General features: G+C 38.9%; 1 protein-coding gene and 3 non-coding genes across 5 annotated transcripts; 3 read left to right on the forward strand and 1 right to left on the reverse strand.

The window, feature by feature from the left end:
• Positions 1 to 116: 116 nt before the first annotated feature.
• Positions 117 to 187, forward strand: trnag-gcc (transfer RNA glycine (anticodon GCC)). Its single transcript has one exon. It is a non-coding gene; the product is annotated as a tRNA-Gly (tRNA).
• Positions 188 to 1388: 1201 nt separating this feature from the next.
• trnag-gcc (transfer RNA glycine (anticodon GCC)) lies at positions 1389 to 1459 on the forward strand. Its single transcript has one exon. It is a non-coding gene; the product is annotated as a tRNA-Gly (tRNA).
• A 247-nt stretch (positions 1460 to 1706) lies between these two features.
• Positions 1707 to 1777, forward strand: trnag-gcc (transfer RNA glycine (anticodon GCC)). The gene has a single exon. It is a non-coding gene; the product is annotated as a tRNA-Gly (tRNA).
• An 11338-nt stretch (positions 1778 to 13115) lies between these two features.
• si:ch211-229l10.11 lies at positions 13116 to 21612 on the reverse strand. Of its 2 annotated transcripts, XM_073947659.1 has the most exons (4): positions 21552 to 21612; positions 20731 to 20877; positions 14820 to 15626; positions 13116 to 14652 (listed from the first exon to the last, which is right to left on the reverse strand). In XM_073947659.1, exons 2-4 carry the CDS (start codon positions 20813 to 20815, stop codon positions 14645 to 14647), a joined length of 900 nt encoding a protein of 299 aa, XP_073803760.1. In that variant the 5' UTR covers positions 20816 to 20877; positions 21552 to 21612; the 3' UTR covers positions 13116 to 14644. The 2 variants fall into 2 exon arrangements, with proteins under 2 accessions (XP_073803760.1, XP_068076028.1); XM_068219927.2 differs by having other exon boundaries at positions 13116 to 15626.
• Positions 21613 to 21851: the final 239 nt, after the last annotated feature.

The raw sequence follows: 21851 nt of genomic DNA on the forward strand, positions 1-21851 counted from the left end.
GACCCGGCTCCTATTCCCGGCCAATTCAATTCCTGTTTTGTGTTGCTACTCTTCCAGCTCTGGATATCAGCCTTGCATCAATCACACCCCACCAGGGCTGCAGAATAAGCATATCAGCATTGGTGGTTCAGTGGTAGAATTCTCGCCTGCCACGCGGGAGACCCGGGTCCGATTCCCGGCCAATGCAATTCCTGTTTTGTATTACTACTCTTTCAGCTCTGGGTAACAGCCTTGCAGCAATCACACCCCACTAGGGGCGCAGTATAAGCAAATCAGTATTGGTGGTTCAGTGGTAGATTTCTTACCTGCTATGTGGGAGAACTTGAGTCGATCCCCGGCTAATACAAGTGCAGTTTCGTGTGGCTCCTATTTTAGCTCTGGTTGACGGCCTTTTAGCACTCACACAACACAAAGGCAAGGAACAACATGGGTCAGCATTGGTGGTTCAGTGGTAGAATTCTCGCCTGCCACATGGGGGACCCGGGTCCGATTCCCGGCCAATGTAATTCCTGCTTTGTGTTACTACTCTTCCAGCTCTGGATAATAGCTTTGCATCAATCACACAACACTAGGGCTGCAGAATAAGCATATGAACATTGGTGGTTCAGTGGTAGAATGCTCGCCTGCCACGTGGGAGACCTAGAGTCGATTCCTGGCTAAAACATGTGCTGTTTTGAGTGGCTCCTGTTTCAGCTCTGGTTGATGGCCTTTTAGCACTCACACAACATAAAGGCAAGGAACAACATGGGTCAGCATTGGTCGCTCAGTGGTAGAATTCTTGCCTGCCACGCGGGAGACCCAGGTCCGTTTCCCGGCCAATGCACCTTCTGATTTTGGTTGCTACTCTTCCAGCACTGGGTAACAGCCTTGCAGCAATCACAACCCACTAGGGCTGCAGTAAAACCATATCAGCATTGGTGGTTTAGTTGTAGAATTCTCGCCTGCCATGCGGTAGACCTTGAGTCGCTTCCTGGCTAATACAAGTGCAGTTTTGTGTGGCTCCTTTTTCAGCTCTGGTTGACGGCCTTTTAGCAATCACACAACACAAAGGCAAGGAAGATCATGGGTCAGCATTGGTGGTTCAGTTATAGAATTCTCGCCTGCCATGCGGGAGACCCGGGTCCGATTCCCGGCCAATGCAATTCCTGTTTTGTGTTGCTACTCTTCCAGCTCTGGGTAACAGCCTTGTATCAATCACACCCCACTAGGGCTGCAGTACAAGCATATCAGCATTGTTGGTTCAGTGGTAGATTACTTGCCTGCCACACAAAAGACCATGGTCAGATTCCCGTCCATTACAATTCCTGTTTTGTGTAGCTACTCTTCCAGCTCTGGATATCAGCCTTGCATCAATCACACCCCACTAGGGCTGCAGAATAAGCATATCAGCATTGGTGGTTCAGTGGTAGAATTCTCGCCTGCCACGCGGGAGACCCGGGTCCGATTCCCGGCCAATGCAATTCCTGTTTTGTGTTGCTACTCTTCCAGCTCTGGGTAACAGCCTTGTATCAATCACACCCCACTAGGGCTGCAGTACAAGCATATCAGCATTGTTGGTTCAGTGGTAGATTACTTGCCTGCCACACAAAAGACCATGGTCAGATTCCCGTCCATTACAATTCCTGTTTTGTGTAGCTACTCTTCCAGCTCTGGATATCAGCCTTGCATCAATCACACCCCACTAGGGCTGCAGAGTAAGCATATCTGCATTGGTGGTTCAGTGGTAGAATTCTCGCCTGCCACGCGGGAGACTCGGGTCCGATTCCCGGCCAATGCAATTCCTGTTTTGTATTACTACTCTTCCAGCTCTGGGTAACAGCCTTGCAGCAATCACACCCCACTAGGGGCGCAGTATAAGCAAATCAGTATTGGTGGTTCAGCGGTAGATTTCTTACCTGCTATGTGGGAGAACTTGAGTCGATCCCCGGCTAATACAAGTGCAGTTTCGTGTGGCTCCTATTTCAGCTCTGGTTGACGGCCTTTTAGCACTCACACAACACAAAGGCAAGGAACAACATGGGTCAGCATTGGTGGTTCAGTGGTAGAATTCTCGCCTGCCACACGGGAGACCCTGGTCCGATTCCCAGCCAATGTAATTCCTGTTTTGTGTTACTACTCTTCCAGCTCTGGGTAATAGCTTTGCATCAATCACACAACACTAGGGCTGCAGAATAAGCATATCAACATTGGTGGTTCAGTGGTAGAATGCTCGCCTGCCACGCGGGAGACCTAGAGTCGATTCCCGGCTAAAACATGTGCTGTTTTGAGTGGCTCCTGTTTCAGCTCAGGTTGATGGCCTTTTAGCACTCACACAACATAAAGGCAAGGAACAACATGGGTCAGCATTGGTCGTTCAGTGGTAGAATTCTTGCCTGCCACGCGGGAGACCCAGGTCCGTTTCCCGGCCAATGCACCTTCTGATTTCTGTTGCTACTCTTCCAGCACTGGGTAACAGCCTTGCAGCAATCACAACCCACTAGGGCTGCAGTAAAACCATATCAGCATTGGTGGTTTAGTTGTAGAATTCTCGCCTGCCATGCGGTAGACCTTGAGTCGCTTCCTGGCTAATACAAGTGCAGTTTTGTGTGGCTCCTTTTTCAGCTCTGGTTGACGGCCTTTTAGCAATCACACAACACAAAGGCAAGGAAGATCATGGGTCAGCATTGGTGGTTCTGTTATAGAATTCTCGCCTGCCACGCGGGAGACCCGGGTCCGATTCCCGGCCAATGCAATTCCTGTTTTGTGTTGCTACTCTTCCAGCTCTGGGTAACAGCCTTGTATCAATCACACCCCACTAGGGCTGCAGTACAAGCATATCAGCATTGTTGGTTCAGTGGTAGATTACTTGCCTGCCACACAAAAGGCCATGGTCAGATTCCCGTCCATTACAATTCCTGTTTTGTGTAGCTACTCTTCCAGCTCTGGGTAACAGCCTTGCAGAAATCTCACCCCACTAGGGCTGCAGTATAAGCATATCAGCATTGGTGGTTCAGTGGTAGAATTCTTGCCTGCCACGTGGGAGACCTGGGTCTGATTCCCGGCCAATGCAAGTGCTGTTTTGTGTTGCTACTCTTCCAGCTTTGGGTAACAGCCTTGCATCAATCACACCCCACTAGGGCTGCAAAATAAGCATATCAGCAATGGTGGTTCAGTGGTAGATTTCTTGCCTCCCCTGTGAAAGACCCTGGTCAGATTCCCGTCCATTCCAATTCCTATTTTGTGTTGCTACTCTTCCAGCTCTGGGTAACAGCCTTGCAGCAATCACAACCCACTAGGGCTACAGTATAAACATATCAGCATTGCTGGTTCAGTGGTAGAAATCTCGCCTGCCACGCGGGAGACCTTTAGTCGATTCCTGGCTAATACAAATGCAGTTTCGTGTGGGTCCTTTTTCAGCTCTGGTTGACGGCCTTTTAGCACTCACACAACACAAAGGCATGAAAGAACATGGGTCAGCATTGGTGGTTCAGTGGTAGAATTCTTGCCTGCCACGCGGGAGACCCGGGTCTGATTCCCGGCCAATGCAATTCCTGTTTTGTGTTGCAACTCTTCCAGCTCTGGGTAACAGCCTTGCATCAATCACACCCAACTAGGGCAGCACCGTAAGCATATCAGCATTGGTGGTTCAGTGATAGAATTCTCGCCTGACACGCGGGAGACCCGGGTCCGACTTCGGGCCAATGCAATTCCTGTTTTGTGTTGCTACTCTTCCAGCTCTGGGTAACAGCCTTGTATCAATCACACCCCACTAGGGCTGCAGTATAAACATATCAGCATTGTCTGTTCAGTGGTAGATTACTTGCCTGCCACACAGAAGACCATGGTCAGATTCCCGTCCATTACAACCTGTTTTGTGTAGCTAATATTCCAGCTCTGGGTAACAGCCTTGCAGTAACCACACCCCACTAGGGCTGCAATATAAGCATATCAGCGTTGGTGGTTCAGTGGTAGAATTCTCGCCTGCCACGCAGGAGACCCGAGTCTGATTCCCGGCCAATGCAAGTGCTGTTATGTGTTGCTACTTTTCCAGCTTTGGGTAACAGCCTTGCATCAATCACACCCCACTAGGGCTGCAGGATAAGCATACCAGTAATGGTTGTTCAGTGGTAGAATTCTCGCCTGCCACGCGGGAGAGCTAGAGTCGATTCCCTGCTACTACATGTGCGGTTTTGAGTAGCTCCGGTTTCAACTCTGGTTGACGGCTGTTAGAGCCATAAAGAGCACTAGAGATTTGTTACATTGCAAGTTTTTGGTTTTGCGCGTCAAATCCTTTGTTTCGAGCCCCTATGGAAATGGTGAAGAACTTGAAGAATTAGATCGCCATTACAACATGTACCGGTAGTCACGTGTATAATCATGTCAACAAGACCAGACGTGCACAAAGCAACCGGGAATAAAAGGTCTGCTCAGTTCGCTAGGATCATCAATCATCATCAAATGTGATCAAGAGTAAGTTTCACATGTTTAAAGTGTTTTAAAACAGTGCACATGTGTAATGAAGTACAGTGATTTACTTCAGCTTTACTTCATCAGCACAGCCGCTTGTCAGAACAATTATAAAAGAAGACACTTCAATCCTGGTTTGTGGACGTTAAATCAGGTTTATTTTGCACATTAACATGACAGATATCCATACAGCACTAAAGATTAAGCTGGATCCTGTCACATATGCGTGCAAAAAGAGTGGGAAGCTAAACACGCTCTGTCTATCAGTGTGTGTGAATCTGTGTGCGTGAACTTTGTACATTGACATTGTGGGCTCTGTTTTGACGGTCCATGCGCAGATCGCAAACGTTTTCAGGGCGAATGCATTTATGCTAACTTAAGGACGGGAAAATCTGCTTTGCGCCATGGCGCATGGTCTAAAAGGGTTGAGTTTATTTTTTTAATGATTTACAAGTGTGTTTTGAGAATAAACCAATCAGAGTCTCATCTTCCATTACCTTTAAGAGCCAGCTGCGTCACGCCATAAGCGCATTGCTATTAACATGACATAAAGTAAGTTCACTTTCACTTTTGCTCTCGTGGATAGGGAAACCTTACCGCACAGACATCAATTAGCCTATAAATAATTAATTTTGTTTGTTAAGCGCAAAGATTTGTTTCAAACTATTTCTAAATTCAGTTTTAATTTCCAGCAAACGAATTAATGAATAATAATAACAAAGTTTGGTCAAAATACTGAGTTATTTCCAAATACATCCGCTATGCCCCATATGGTCTAAAACCTGACAGGTGGACAAATCTAAGCTTGTTTTTAATAGAACAAATATAAATATGGCTATAATAAATAATAATAACTAAAAAAGCCTCCCGAGATGAATAAAGTATGAAGGCAGTGGTTTTTAAATTCATGTAGGCTATAAATTAATGTTTTGTAATATTTTAATCATTTATATTTATATACTAGATATATATCCTTATTATATATCCTTAATATATTATATCTTTTTCATATGTAAAGATATTTGCGTATTGCATCTTGTGTGTAGTGTGTAAGCCAGGCGCACTTTGCGCAGGACAATAGACAGACTTTGTTCTGGTCTAAAGATCAGACTATTTACAGTTTCTCAAAATAGCAACGCGCCAAAACACGCCTGCTTTTTTAGACCAGAACGCCTATGGGCGCACATTTGAGCGCAAATGCATTTGCTATTTAAACAGCGTGGCGCACTGCCTGAAAATGACCCTTGTGCCAAGCTTAAAGTAGTAAAAGACTATTGCGCTGCACCTTGCGCCACATTGCGCCGGGTTTATAATAGGGCCCTACATCTCAGGGTCGTGGTTTCAAACCCCACGTTGGGCGTTTCTGTTATCTTTCTGTCTCTCTCACAGTAAACTTTTATTAGGGTTCATATAGCAGACCTTTTGAGACAAAGTTCAGCGTTTCTATCACTGTAGGTGACGTTTTACTATGTCTTTGTGGTGCAATCAGTTAGCGTGTTCGGCTGTTAACTGAAAGGTTGATGGTTCAAGCCCACCCAGGCACGAATTAAGCTTCTTGCTGCCTTACAACTGCTAACACGTGCACTGGGCATAGATCCTGGGCCTCGTTCTGTTCAGCGTTTAAGATGAATTCATGGATGGATGGATGAGAGCCAATCGCGTTGCGGCATATGCAAATGAATAACAACACCGCTGTATTCTGACGAGCACACAGCATAATATAACAGATCAAGGTAAGTTCTTTTTGTCAACGTTTAAATCTACTGATAAAAGCTGTTTTGTTTATTGTAGTCTTTTGTTATAACAGTCTTAGCGTCCTAACGCTGATTTATTATTGTATGACAAGAATTTTAACAAAAGTCACCCTAAGTTCACTGTTTTGTGCATAGTGTTAAAGATCACGACCCGCACCCTGTTTAACATTACAGACTTGAGATACGATTGCAGAAATCATTAATTTGTTCGAATGTGTGTTTAATTTAATAACTGTATCTATATGAACATGCATATGTACTGTATATACAGTTGTTTGTGTTTATCAAAACGTTTGTCGACGCATCAACAGCATAAAGGTAGTTTGATTTTATATTCGCACATTCAGACTTTCCCCTTAATAATATAATTCCTTTAAAGTATTATTTGCAAACTCCAAACAGTGAAATCATATTAGAAGCCAATGACTATCAAAGTACAACATTGTTCACAGTCAAATAAACAGTGTTGATGTTGTTTTCAAGTCATATTTGCACGCTAATTCCGATCAAATATTCAAAGTAACATAGTAAACAATATAGAGACTTCTAAATGAACGAATGTGCGAATATAAAACCAACTTTACCTCTATATCAACAGTCCCCTCCCCCTATATTTCTTAGCCTAAAACAAAATAAAGTTTACACAAAATTATAGTCTTTCTCTGCTAAATCTTCATTAGCTATATGAATTTTAAGAATAAATTAAAAGCTGTAATTGCCTGCCTTTTGTTGCTAAATGTTTATTATGTTTGTATGATGTATAACTGTTACTACAATGATGTACCCATAAGATATAGCTGCTAAATAATAATGAGCTATATGAATTATAGTTATGTATAACTAATGTGTTACAGTCATTCTGCTCTGAATAATAAAATTTTGTCTTTTGCGGCTAAATGTTTATTATTATGATTACTATTGGACTAAAATGGACCCGATATCACAGCTACTGCAAATGCACCGCGCGGAGCTAGACGAGCATAATAAAAGGATTGCAGAAGCAGAAACCAGGATATCTGAGGTGGAAGACGAATTGTCCCCTTTCAAAACTAAACTACAAAGTCTGGAGAAACTTGTGCACGATTTGAATGAAAGGGCGACCTTGAAAACAGGGGCAGACGGAAGAACATCTAAATTGTCGGATTACCTGAGGGCATAGAAGGTGAAAATCCAACGCAATTCTTCGAGTCATGGCTTCCTGAGACCCTCGCCATCCCAACAAAAGAGGGCCGTATAAAGTTAGAAAGAGCGCACCGGTCCCTCACTCCGAAACCCCCCGCCACACAACGACCACGTCCTATCCTGGTAAGATTTCACAATTTCCATGACAAACAACGTGTGTTAAATGCTTCGCGGGAGCTGGGATCCAGAGGTTCTCCTTTAAAATTTGGAGACAGCACAGTGATGATTTTTCAGGATTTCTCCGCGTCTGTTCTCCGTAAACGCAGGATGTTCGACGAAGTCAAGAAACGCCTGAAGTCCATAGGCGCGGAATACAGGCAAATTTACCCTGCCCTTCTCAAGGTAAACTTTCGTGGCTCAGTGAAGGTGTTTCATGACCCAGCTGCTGTTGTGGCATTTCTAGACTCGTTGAATGCAACGTCTACCGATAGTACCTGAATCACCTGATGGGAGACCACTTGCGTGATAGTCGCCCAACTCATACCACAGACACTCACACATTAACGTGAAGGCAGATATTGTGAATTTATCTGGGTATTTGAGAAATATTGGCCAATAAGGCGTACTGTTCGGTTTATTAAAACCATGCTGATGTTTATAGCGGCACTACTGCTTAATATTTAGGTAGGAGTTTTCTTAGTAGTTCCTTTTGCCGTTAAGGGGCTTCTAATTCACAGTTACTCTCATAACGAGAGCTGGTGTGAAATATTTTGATGTTTAATGACTGTTCTATTGTTCCAGTTTTGTGTTTGTTGTATACTTGGATGAATCCCTTTTTTATCTCCCCATTTTTTTTCTTTTTTTTCTTTTCTCCCTTCTTTTTTATTTTATTTTTTCCTTCCTTTTCGTACGATATTCATGCAACCTTATCTATATAAATGGGGGTCACATTATGTTTATATATATATTTAAAATGGTAAATCTGAAGGTCTGTACTTGGAATGTTAATGGAATTCACACACCTATTAAGAAAAGAAAGGTCCTGACTTATCGAAACAAGGAGGGGTTGGACGCTGCATTACTTCAAGAGACCCACTTAAATGACCAAGAACATACTAAGCTTTCGCAGGGGTGTTATGCCCAAGCCCATTTTTCCTCTTTTACTTCAAGGAGTAGGGGTGTAGTTATTTTAATTAAAAAAGGTGTGCCACTTCAATCGGTGGAAGTAATTAAAGACACAAGAGGGCGCTATTTACTTCTAAAAGGGCTTTTAGATGGGGAAGAAATTTCCTTTATGAACATTTATTGGCCTCCTGGTCACCCAAATAATTTTCTTACTGAAGCCTTTGCCAAATTAGCAGACTGGGGAGTTGAATCATTATTCATTGGGGGTGACTTTAATTGCCATTTATGTCCTATTATTGATAAATTCCCAGCAAGGAAACTATCAGTACAGGCTAAAACACTTAAGGCCCTGTGTGAAGACTTTGATTATGTAGATATTTGGAGGGCTTGCCACCCTGCAGAGAGAGAGTACACTTATTTTTCAAAAGTTCATAGTTTTCACACGAGAATAGACTATCTATTCTCTCCCTAAAATATGTTGGAGCACATAACATCTTGCAAAATCGGAGATATAATAATATCTGACCACGCGGCAGTTTTCACTGAATTTTCCTTTGGAAATCAAAATAATAAAGCCAGTGGTTGGAGATTTCATCCATTTATATTAGCTGATCAAAACTTTATTACATATTTTACAGAGGAATTCAACACTTTTATGTCCATCAAATCGGTGTCAACTGAAGATTCATCCTTATTATGGGAAACAACCAAAGCATTTTCTAGAGGCATTATAATAGAGTACACACATAGTAAAAGGCGTAAACAAGCGGAACAAAAAGAGATTTTAGAGTCTAAGCTTAGGGATGCTGAGAGAACATACATTAATAAACCAAGCCCTGTTAAACTAAAGGAAATTATGGCGCTAAGGTCTGCGTTAGACTCTCTTATAACAAAACAGGCAGAAGTGAAAATTCACTTTGCTAAGCAGAAAATGTATGAACATGGGAATAAAGCTAGGAAATATTTAGCACACCTAACAAAGAAAAAAATCTGACTCTCAATCTATACAATCTATTATAGACAGTAACGGTAAACACTCTATGGACAGCATATTCATTAATAATACATTTAAAGATTCTTTTGAGAATTTCTACAAATCAGAACTAAAAGGGGACAAAACACAAACCACAGCGCTTTTCTTCTCGACACTTAATCTCCCCACGTTATCTGAAGATCAGTCATTACCCCTTAATGCCCCTATATCTAAAAATGAGGTTCTAGCAGCAATAAAGAGTTTACAATCTGGGAAAGCACCTAGTCCAGATGGACTTAGTTGTGAATTCTATAAGGAATTCAAAGACTTATTAGTGGATCCATTATTAAATATGTTTAATGACTCTTTCTGAAAAGGCCGCCTACCACAGTCACTGAGAGAGGCAAATATATCCTTAATTTTGAAAAAAGGAAAACAACCAAAGTACTGTTCGTCATATCACCCTATATCACTGCTAAATGTAGATCTGAAGATCCTTTCAAAAATTTTGGCCACCCGCCTTAAAGGCTTTCTTCCTATATTAATAGAGGATGACCAAACCGGCTTTATTGTAGGCCGTAACTCGGTAAATAACATGCAACGTCTTTTGAATGTGATTCAATTTGCTAAACAACAATCAGTAGAAGGTCTTGTGATCTCATTAGATACGGAAAAGGCGTTTGATCGCATCAAATGGCCCTTTTTATTTCATACATTACATAAATTTGGTCTTGGTGAACAATCTATTAAGTGGGTACAAATATTGTATAATGAGCCTTTTAGTGCTGTACTCACTAATGGCTGTAGATCCTCTATGTTCAAAATTGAGAAAGGAACAAGGCAAGGTTGCCCTCTCTCACCCCTTCTGTTTGCCTTAATAATAGAGCCATTAGCAGAAGCAGTACGGGAAAATAATAAAATTAATGGTTTTATGGTAGCAAACAAACCACACAAGATTGCTCTATATGCCGACGACATTCTTATATTCATGGTAAATCCTGAAACCTCTACTCCAAAACTCTTAGACACGATTGACAGGTTTGCAGATTTTTCTGGTTATAAAATTAACTACCATAAATCAGTGGCAATGCCTATAGGAAGTTTACAACAAATACCTCAAACACTACCATCATTTCCATTTAGGTGGGCCCCAGAAGGTTTAACATATTTGGGCATCAATGTCACCCCCTCCTATGAACAAATGTATAAAGCCAATTTTAATCCACTTTTTGAACGCATTCGAATGGACCTAGAGGATGGAATATTCTCCCTATTTCTTGGATGGGTCGGATCTCCCTTCTGAAGATGAATATTCTACCGCGAATACTCTACCCTATTCAAATGATTCCGATCAATTTTACACACAAAATCATTAGGAAACTGAATGGCTGGTTTAATTCTTTTATCTGGGCAAACAAAAGAGCACGTATCAAAATTTCAACTTTAATGCTTTCATCCTTGGCAGGTGGTCTTGACCTTCCAGACATTCGAAAATACCAATTAAGCGTACATTTGCACTTTATTTCTGACTGGATACATAAAGGACCCAGTGCAGTTTGGTTTGACATTGAAAGTTCACTCTGTAAAATCCCTCTCAGAAATTTGCTTTTTTTTAAAAAACTTAAATCAGTGAAAATGGCCTGCAATAATCCCATCACAGTTTGTACTATCAAAGCATGGCAATCTATAAAACAATTGGAAGGGAGATCTCGACTCACCTCAACCTTTACCCCATCTGTGATAATTTTGACTTTCTGCCAGGAACTGAAGACCCACAATTTAAAGTCTGGTCACAAAAAGGTCTCACCACATTACAAGACTTGTTTGATGGAAATATTTTAATGTCTTTTGACCAACTGACCAATAAATATAATATTCCGCAACAAGATTTTTTCCGCTACTTGCAACTAAGAGACTTTGTGAAAAAAGACACTACAGTACTCGAAAATCAGGACATTTCAGTTGTGGAAAGACAACTTTTTTCATACAGGGACAATTCCACAAGCTGTTTCTACAAAGTCCTGAAGGATTGCGGCTCTTTAAATACGGGCTTCTTGAAAGAGACTTGGGAAAGGACCCTTGATACACAAATCACAGATGATCAATGGAAGGAAGCTTGGAAAAATGCAATGTCCCTAAGTGTATGTAACAGAGTAAAAGCAATGCAACTGAAAATTCTACATCGAGCTCACATTTCTCCCTCACGGAGGCACAAGTTTAAAGAGGAGTTGTCACCAATGTGTCTGAAATGTAAAACCGAGGAAGGAGACCAGGGGCCTCATGTATCAACGCTGCGTACGCACAAAAACTTTGCGTACGCCAGGTTTCACGCTCAGAATCGCTCACGTTTGGATTTACTAACAATGAACTGAACGTGGGAATGTGCACAACTTCATGGCAGCTTTCTGGCTGGCGTACGCACATTTTTAGTGCGTGTCTGTTTTATTTCCATTGGCGACTCCCAGAGGCAGTTTTGTTAAATTGCTCTTTACAAAGTGTCTGAGCCTTGCAATGGCAGCTGTATGAGACGGGTTCATCTAGCAGGTATATAAGGTTTCCATACCATACAGTTGACCAGCTAAACATTAAAGCACAATTTGCAGCGGTCGCCTGTTTTCCCAATGTAATCTGAGCTATCTACTGGACGCACATTGCTATAAAGACACTATCTGAAGATGAATTTTCATGCGTGAATCAGAAACATTTCCATTTAATAAATGTGCAAATAAAATATGATGCACCAACTTATTGATGATTCCTACTTGTCTTTCTCGTGATAAATAAAAACAAAATCTGATATGTAGTGGGCGAAAAAAGAAGAAATAGTTCATCAGATGCTGGATTTGAACCGAGTTCATGCTTGAACGTGTCAAAACATGATGACATGAGTCTTATGAGCTGCACCACTGAGACTGTTACAACCGCTGCAACATTTTAATGATATAAATCACACAATTTCTTTTTTAATTCACTCAGTGTGATGTTCAGACCCAACTGTGTTAACCGCATCAGCTAAACTCTCCCACTCAATTTTTTTCTTTTGTTGTTAATTCCGGAGAACAAACTTGCAAATAACGCCGCTTTTCTCTGGCCTACCTCCGAAAGCAGCACCACCAATTCACATTCTGTTCAAAGTTTCTCTTTTTGCTTGCTTTTGCCTTTGCTTTTTCGTTGGGTTTTGCCAAAGTAGAGTCATTAGCATATTCATACGGGGGAGGAGGAAGGGAGGGGTTTTGTGCTCGTGCATGTTGCCAGTTTCACGTTCATTCGGATGTACAAAAGAATATGCGTGGGATTCAGCGTACGCAGTGTTTCATACATCTGAATTTTTTTCTGCGTACGCACATTTACAGCTTTGTGCGTGCGCAATGTTTTAGTATGATTTCCATGCAAGTCTTTGTACATGAGGCCCCTGGTTCATTGTTTCTGGCTTTGCAGGGAAATTCAAAAGTTCTGGGCCATGATTGAACAAGAAATTAGTGGAATTTTATCTTTTAATATTGGTTGTGACCCCAAGCATATGCTGCTTGGGATATTCGACGAGATTAATATGGACAAGCATAAAAAACACTTTGCAAGTTCCTGACATTTTGTGCAAGAAAATGTATTCTCCTGAACTGGATAACGGACAAAACTCCTACAAAGTCTTTATGGCACAGGGTAATACTTGAATATGTACCACTGGACTACTTAACTTGTGTCCTACATGGCAAAGATGTTTTATTTCATGAGAGGTGGGATCCATTTTTGTTACATATGGGTTTAAACATAACCTCCATAATCATCAGAGGATTGATTTAACAAGGATGCAATATCGCTACTTTAATTAATGCCCCCCCCCCCTTTTTTTCTTTCTTTTCTTTCTCCCCAGGTTCTGTTCACTTGTTTGTTGTTGTATCTGTTTTGTTTAAAAATTAATAAATACATTATAAAAAAAATTAAAATAAAAAGTCAAAACGAAATAGAAACTAAAACTATTATAACCTTGGTCCATTATCGGTGAATCAAGTCAAGAAGATTTACCAGTCTCTTAGAGTTTTTTGTTAGGATCTGTCAGGTTTTACCCTTTCAAACAAAGCTAGTGTTGTCCCTTTGAAATTCACATAGTTTTTCCCGGATCTTCGCTTGATGTTTTTCCTTACTTTTCTTCCATGTCACTCCAACCTTTTGCCAAGGTCTTTGTTTCTCTTTCCCAGGGATTCCTATAATAGTTTCTTATTCGCTGTTTATCAGTCCTTTTTCTTTCAGATCTCTTGATGCCTCCGTCATTGAATTGTACATGATCGGCCCGTTTACCAAAAAGATTTTAAGTTTTGCCGGCGGTGGTGTTTAGAACTTAATTCCCTTTTCATTCAGAATGCTTCCTTCCGGGATTCCAAAAATCTGATTATTATTTCTACGGGAGTGTGTTTCTAGATCTCACAGTTTCTCTTTTAAATTTTCTTGTATTTGAATGGATTGATTGAGCATTTCTTTCATCTCAGCAATGTTCTCCTCCAAAATTCTCCAACTCGCTTCTCCACTTCGTTGACCTTTTCTGTCGTTGCATTTAGGTCCGTGATAAGGTCATCCAGTTGTTGATTGACTTCTTGTTTACAGTTACTTAATTCCATTTTCACATCTTTTGCGAGAGAATCTTGGAAGGCGGTTAAATCAGATTTAATATTCTTCTGGAAAGCTTTGATGTCTGTAAATATTGCTGCAATGATAGGTGACAGGCTATCAGCTATCCCGTCCGTCTTGGATTTTTCATCTGTTGATTTCTCATTTTTTTCAGGATTTACTGGTTGTTTTGTCCTAGCCTTTTTGTTTTTGTCCCTCCTCCATGTCATTTAAATATGGTTTAGGTTATTATATATGATGTAAAAAGGAGGATCAATACCAGTGTGTATGGAAGCGCTCTTTCTATGCTGCTACATGTGTCGGCGCCTTACCAGAAACCATCCCATGTGTTTCTTAAGCTGCCCTGATTAAGTGAAACTTTGTACACACTGATCATGTCTACAGTTTCTCTCCAATGTGAATCCTCTCATGTGTTTTCAGGGTTCCTGAGCGAGCAAACCTCTTACTGCACTGTGAACACTTGTACGGTTTTTCTCCAGTGTGAACCCTCTGGTGGCGTTTCAATTCTGCAGCTGTAATAAAAGTATTCTCACACTTCAAGCACATAAACTCTTTCTCTCCAGTGTGGATCATCATTTGTCGATTAAGGGATGTTGATTGGCTAAAACTCTTCTCACACTGAGTGCATGTGAATGGTTTCTCTCCAATGTGGTTCCTCATGTGTATATTAGGGTTTGATGATTGGCTGAAACTCTTACCACACTGAGTACATGTGAATGGTTTCTCTCCAGTGTGTATCCTCATGTGTAGATTAAGGGATGTTGATTGGCTAAAACTCTTCCCACACTGAAGGCATGTGAATGGTTTCTCTCCAGTGTGGTTCCTCATGTGTATATTAAGGTTTGATGATTTGCTGAAACTCTTACCACACTGAGTACATGTGAATGGTTTCTCTCCAGTGTGTATCCTCATGTGTAGATAAAGGGATGATGATTGGCTGAAACTCTTCCCACACTGACTGCATGTGAATGGTTTCTCTCCAGTGTGGATCCTCATGTGTTGATTAAGGTATGGTGATTGGCTGAAACTCTTTCCACACTGAGTGCATGTGAATGGTTTCTCTCCAGTGTGGATCCTCATGTGTTGATTAAGGTATGATGATTGGCTGAAACTCTTCCCACACTGAGTACATGTGAATGGTTTCTCTCCAGTGTGAATCCTCATGTGTTGATTAAGGTTTGCTGAGTTGCTGAAACTCTTCCCACACTGGGTGCATGTGAATGGTTTCTCTCCAGTGTGGATCCTCATGTGTTGATTAAGGTTTGCTGAGTAGCTGAAACTCTTCCCACACTGGGTGCATGTGAATGGTTTCTCTCCAGTGTGGATCCTCATGTGTTGATTAAGGTGTGATGATTGGTTGAAATTCTTCCCACACTGAGTGCATGTGAATAGTTTCTCCCTATTGTGGACCCTCATGTGGATCTTTAGTTTGCTTTTGTTTGCCAAACTCTTCCCACACTGATTGCAGGTAAAACAACGCTTGTCTCTCATTTTTAAAATATCATCAGTCTCTAAATGAGTTTTGTCTTCAATTTTGACATGATGTTCCTCCTCTTTACTCCTCTCATACTCTTTAAACAGGTCTGAAATAATAATAAAAAAAAAGTTCAGCTTTTAGTAAATCATTAAAACTCTCAGTGAAAAGGAAGTGAAAACTTTAATTTTGATGCACATTAAATGTAAAAACAGCAGATAATATTTAGATTGATCTTGTCATATTAACCTCCTAGTGTCCATTACACACAAACACATTTAAGCAGATACTTATATGATTAATCCCAGAGCATTTTGGTCATACTGATGAGACATAAATTTGAAAGCTGTAAATGGCCAGTTTCTATTTGTAATATTCGTCATCACACAAAACAACATGTTTTTGTAAAACTTGTAAAGCAGATAGGGAATGCTTTTTCATTCTGTGCCTGACTGGTAAACCTGTCAAAAAAAAAAGCAGCTGAATCTCTGAGAATATTTGCCCCACAGACATGAGACATATCTGCATAACATCTGCATAAAGCCTTAAACCTGCACCTTTAGATGACAAATGTTCTCTGGTTTAGTAATCTGCATGTAACGAATGCAATGCAGAATACTAACACTTAACTGTTTCAGATCATCAAACAAATGTAAATATTAGACAAAGATAACATAACTAAATGCATTGTGCAGTTTTTAAATAAAGAATTTTATTCTTAAAAGGAGGACAAAACACTGAACTACACAGACTTGTGTGAAAATGTTTTTCCCCATTAAACATAACTTTATTTATCACACCGGGTTCAAGTTCTCTAGCCACACCCAGACCTGATAACTACCACACGTTCTCAATCAAGAAATTACCTAAATAGGACCTGTCTGAAGTAGACCAAAAGAGCCTCAAAAGCTAGACATCATGCCAAAATTTAAAGACATGTAAACACAAATGAGAAAGAAAATTCTTGTGTCATAAGTAAAAAAAAACAAAAAACAAAAAAAAACTGAATCAAATGCAGAAAAACAACAAGGGTTTATTAAGGAGTGAGAACCGGAAAAAGCAAAAATCAAAGTAAACACCCGGTCGGGTGAGCGCTGATAAAGTTTCATGGGAAAAAACAACCAGACACTCACTCACTAGCGGTCCTGGACACAAATACAGGGTGAGTAACAAAATAATATGCACACAAATTATCGATAACATACTGACAAACATGAAGGGAATGATGTGGTATAAACAGGAAAAAAGGGAAAAAAGGGAAACGAGAGCTTCTGTGACTGCAAATAAAAGCAGATGACATGAGATAATCTGTAACCCAGAACAGGAGAAGAGAGCAAAAGCGTGAGGTACGGTGACAGTACCCCCTCTCTCAAGAACGGCCCCTGGCATTCCCTTAAGACTCACTATGGAACTAATGAAACTGATCAATGAGAGAGCGGTCCAGATTATCCAGAGCCGGAATCCAACATCTTTCCTGTGGACCATAACCTTTCCAGTCTACCTGATACTGATAACCTCTCTTTAAAGCCATAAAGAATCCGATTCCATGGACCGAAGAATGTGAGCGGGCTTTCATAGATACAGTACATGTCCCTGTCGAAGGTCTGTAATGTTAAGCTAATTATTCATTAAAGGCCAAGCCATTCTCATACGTGACGTAGTGTTCTTTGTGAGACTGAAATGTTGGTAATAGCTGTGTTTCCATCCAAAAATGAGAACTAAATTTATTTGCAAAACTGGAATATTGCATGAAAAATACACAAATAAATCAGCGTTTCCATCCAATGAATCAAAGAGAACAAAATCGTCACTTCCTGATTAACTGGTTCCAAGTATCAATAGTAAAAACAGAATTTATTACGGTAGAAATAGTTACATGAATCTTTTGCTTATTTAATAAATGACTTTCCCCTCAGAGGACAATGAACATGTGGTGGCGTTTGAAGCCATGAGATGCAGAGAACAGACACTCTTGACACACTCCAGACGCTCTGGAGATCATTAATAATATAATAATATAATAACATGAATACTGAAATGGTTCAGGTGTTTTAGAATGACCAAAACAACATTTTAGACGCTCTGCAGTTTGCTCAGCCTGCTGGTTTGTGCATTCACACACATTTGTATCATCATATAATCTCTTATAACCAACCTTTTTTAATGCACAAACTGGAATTTGTTCAGTAAAGGTGCTTGCGTAGTTCACGTAAGTTTATCTTTTCTTATAAAATAAAAAGTTTATCCTACTCAGTTATGCGCATGTTTTTTATGCCAATATTTCAAAAGTTATGTGCATCATGACATTTCCATCAACCAATTTTTTTATGCTCATAGCTCATCCAAAATGCACTTAAAAATAGGTGGCTGGAAACGTAAGGCTAAGCGAGAAAAAGGAAAGGAGACTGACAAAAACTCACGAGTTTAGAGAATAAAACCTGCTACTGACCAGGTAGGTTCACAGAGTAAGTTACCAGGTAACTGACTCGCAGTTAAAGTTAGATCTCTTTCAGAAACTGGCTTACCCTGCTTTCTCAAGTTTGACTAACCTGCCATTTTGAAATGATAACCCAGACTTTCTCTCATTTCAGGGCCCTGAACTCATATGCTATTGTTTTAGAACTTCAATTGCCTATTGGAGAAATGACCAGGATTAATAAACTTGCTCCACAAACAAATGTGTTCATGACTATACATACAAAAAACAATAAAATAGGAAAATATGACTTTGCAACATCAAGCAGCGTTAGGCATGGGCCAGTATCAGATTCTGACGGTATGATAAGCTTGAATAAAAATATCATGGTTTAACTGTACTTTTTCCCTTTGAACAAAATATTTTCATTGGAGAAACTTTTACAATATCTTGGAGCAGTAAACATGTCTGGCAAAATCATTCAAATGAATAATTGACAACTGCTGTGTTCATTTGTTTTAAAAATACAGATTTATTTACAATTTAAAACCTCATAATTTGGATACATTTTCTCCTGGAGATACTGTTGTCCTAAAAGACTTAAAATAAAACATTTTTAAAAAGTATATACTGTAGGAACAATACAGCAGAAAATATTGGCGGTTTTAAAACCTTGACTTTTCTCAAACCGAGGTATACCTTGTAAACTGTCCCTTGCCTAAGCAGCATGACATGGTTTTTAGGATCTAAAAATTCATCCTTTAAAAAAAAAGTCTCAAGCAAAAAGATTTCAATGGCGGCGCCTGCTGGTACGTGAAGAATTTGGTCAATACTGACAAACTTTATGCTCAAATGTTTGCATATCATCAGTTTGCTGTAATCCATTTCTTAAACAGCAAAAGTCATTTTTAGACTAGTTTTAGACTAGTTTGGCCAGTTGTAGTCAGTGCAATGCTAAACGTTATTGTTCCACTATAATGTGTTTGTTTTGTCTCATGTCATTCCACAGCAACATCATATAGTTTAGAACACTGTACAATGTTTTATAATAATTAATTATTTTAGTGTCCATTTCATTCAGCATATTTAATATTTGGGGCATCCACGTTTTCTGACATACTTTAAACCAGAGTTTCTGCAGGTTTCACCAAATTAAATTTAAGACATTAAGACAATTTTAAGACCATTATGAATGAAATTTTAGACTCCTAAAGGGCTAAAGATTTTTTCAAATGGCCCAGATAGAAAGGATTTTATTTTCCCTATCAAAAAATAAATAATAATAATTTTATACATTTAATTATACAATAATAAATGAATAATAAAAACATTTAATATTTTAGATATTTCTTAGCAAAAGATCTTAAATATTGTGTAAAAACAAGCAAGCTCTACTTCACTTTTTTCCAACATAAATTTTCTTTAAAAAAAACAAAAAAAAAAAAAACAATTAACAAGTGCATTAAAAGTTTTTAAAAAATTAAAAAAAAAATATATGCACAACAGTCTGTCCTCAGCAGTAAATACATGGAGCACGTTTAAACATATGTTATTGTAAGGAAAACAATCAAAGCATTATGATAAATAGAGTTAAAATGACCTTTTTGAATAAAAAGTTTACTGTTTTATTGAGATGGATTGTTGGTGATTGTATGGGGTTTGACCAGATTGAGCAGCAAAACATGAACAAAGGAAAATGAAGACTTGTTTAAAAAAGATTTAAGACCTACAATACAACATTTCAGTAAATTTAAGACTTTCAGGCCTAAAATTTTGATTTTGTAATTTACAACCCCGCATAAACCCTGTTTAAACACAATAGCCCTGGTAATTAGTTTTTATAATATTAATTTAGTTCTAACTCAGAGAGAGAGAAAGAGAGAGAGAGAGTTTTAATTTTATTGCCATTTCAGCGTCTATGGCTATGTCATGGCAAAAGGAAAATAGATCAAGTAAAAATATTCCAACAATTAAAAGTCATCAACAGCAATAAATAATGTACAAGGTAAAACATATAAATAATAATAATAATGATAATATATAAGATAAAAATCTAAAACAGTTTTTTAGGATTTCCTTTTGATAAAAATTCTACAACTTTAGATGGATTCACGTTTAAAAATATTTCCTTTAAAGTCTCTCCAGATAAATATTGTTGTCTGATAACATTAAAAATAGGGCATTCCACAAGAATATGTTTAACTGTTTGGTTTCTGTTGCAATAAAGGCATTTTGGTGGTTCTTCTCCTTTGAGTAAATGTTCATGTGTTAGTCTCGTGTGTTCTAACTCAGATAAAATCTGTAAGAACTAGTAACAACTACTAGAAACAAGTTTAAACCCATAAAGAAGTTGAGGGCGAAAAGGGAATTGTGATCAACGTGACATATGCAATGGAAATTACAAAGCCAACACTATCACCGTAATAGCAGATATCTTCTATGAGAATACTGCAGGTCAAATATTGTCAGCTCAGTTAAACTTTAATTTATTATTTTTAATTAATTTTATATAGTGCCTGTGCTCAAGAACTCTTTACAAACAGTAGAACAAGAAAAGCAATAACTTTAAGAAGGTAGTGAAAATGGGAGACTAATAATACATAAAAGAATGACAAAAGACATGAGAACAAGTAACAAAAGAAACGCGTTACTGTCTTTCAATGAGTGATTATGTGCATTTAGGAGAACTAGGCAGCACACTCAAGGCTGCAAGATGGATTTAATTTAGTATTCTTATTATTAAAATATCTGAATGAGGATCAAATGACTGAGTTGGTCTTTGAGAATGAAAACCAACCTGTTTGTTCATGCAGATCTTCCTGTTTGACTGTGAATGTTTCTTCAATCTTCACATCTTCACTCTCCTCTTTAACAAACGCCATCTTTTTAACAGTGTGGAGATCAGTCGCTTCAGCAGGAGTTTTTCTCTGTGTTTGGACACTTCCTGTTTAAAATGAATAAAACAATTAACAGAAACAAAAATAACTTATCTTCAACACTTGCTGCAACAGTTTCTTTATATGAGAGTAATTTTAAAAAAATCAGGTAAAAGAGTGAGTCCGAGCAAGAAACAATGAGCTGATTAAAAGTAGTACTCCGTTTATTATATATAGTGATGTATACTTAGAATGGATTGACATTATGCTATTGAATCAAGTAAACATTCATCATTAAGACACTTATTACACACTTTTCTGTTGCTTTATTCAAACAATATAGGTAATATAAACCATAAAGTTAGTTTTATATTTACACACTCGTTCATTTAGAAGTCTCTATATTATTTACCATGTTACTTTGAATATTCGATGCAAGTGTGAATTAAAAACAACATTAACACTGTTTATTTGACTGTGAACAATGTTGTACTTTGATAGTCATTTGCTGCTAATATGATTTCGCTATTTAGAGTTTGCAAATAATACTTTTAGGAAATTAGATTAAGTGGAAGTCAGAATGTGCGAATATAAAACCAACTTTACCTCTATGTAAAATAGTAACGTTGTATAAAGGGTTAAAATAATATTGTAAACAGCAGGTACATAATTTAGCATCGGATGAAAAAACCTTAAACTGTAATCAATCGGTTTATATAAGTGTAAACGCTTGAAAACAAACCTTTCTCCTGTTGAAATAAAGCAATAGTATGATCCTGCACAACTGGAGTAGCTGCACTCTCAGGACCGCATGTTTAGGACCGCATTTTTAGGACCCTAGTTTTTTGCGAAAGCGCCACCTACCGGATTGGATGACATAGTGAAACTGCATTTCTAGGACCCGTTTTGTAACTGCGCCACCTACCGAATTGGATTATATAGCGGAAACTTTCAGGCACTTTTATTACAGAGGTTAAAGTGTAAAACGCCTGCTTTAAGTAACAATTTTAAAATGAAACAAATGAATTTACACCTAAAATAT

The sequence above is a fragment of the Danio rerio genome, chromosome 4, assembly GCF_049306965.1.
Source record: "Danio rerio strain Tuebingen ecotype United States chromosome 4, GRCz12tu, whole genome shotgun sequence".
Classification (NCBI taxonomy): domain Eukaryota; kingdom Metazoa; phylum Chordata; class Actinopteri; order Cypriniformes; family Danionidae; genus Danio; species Danio rerio.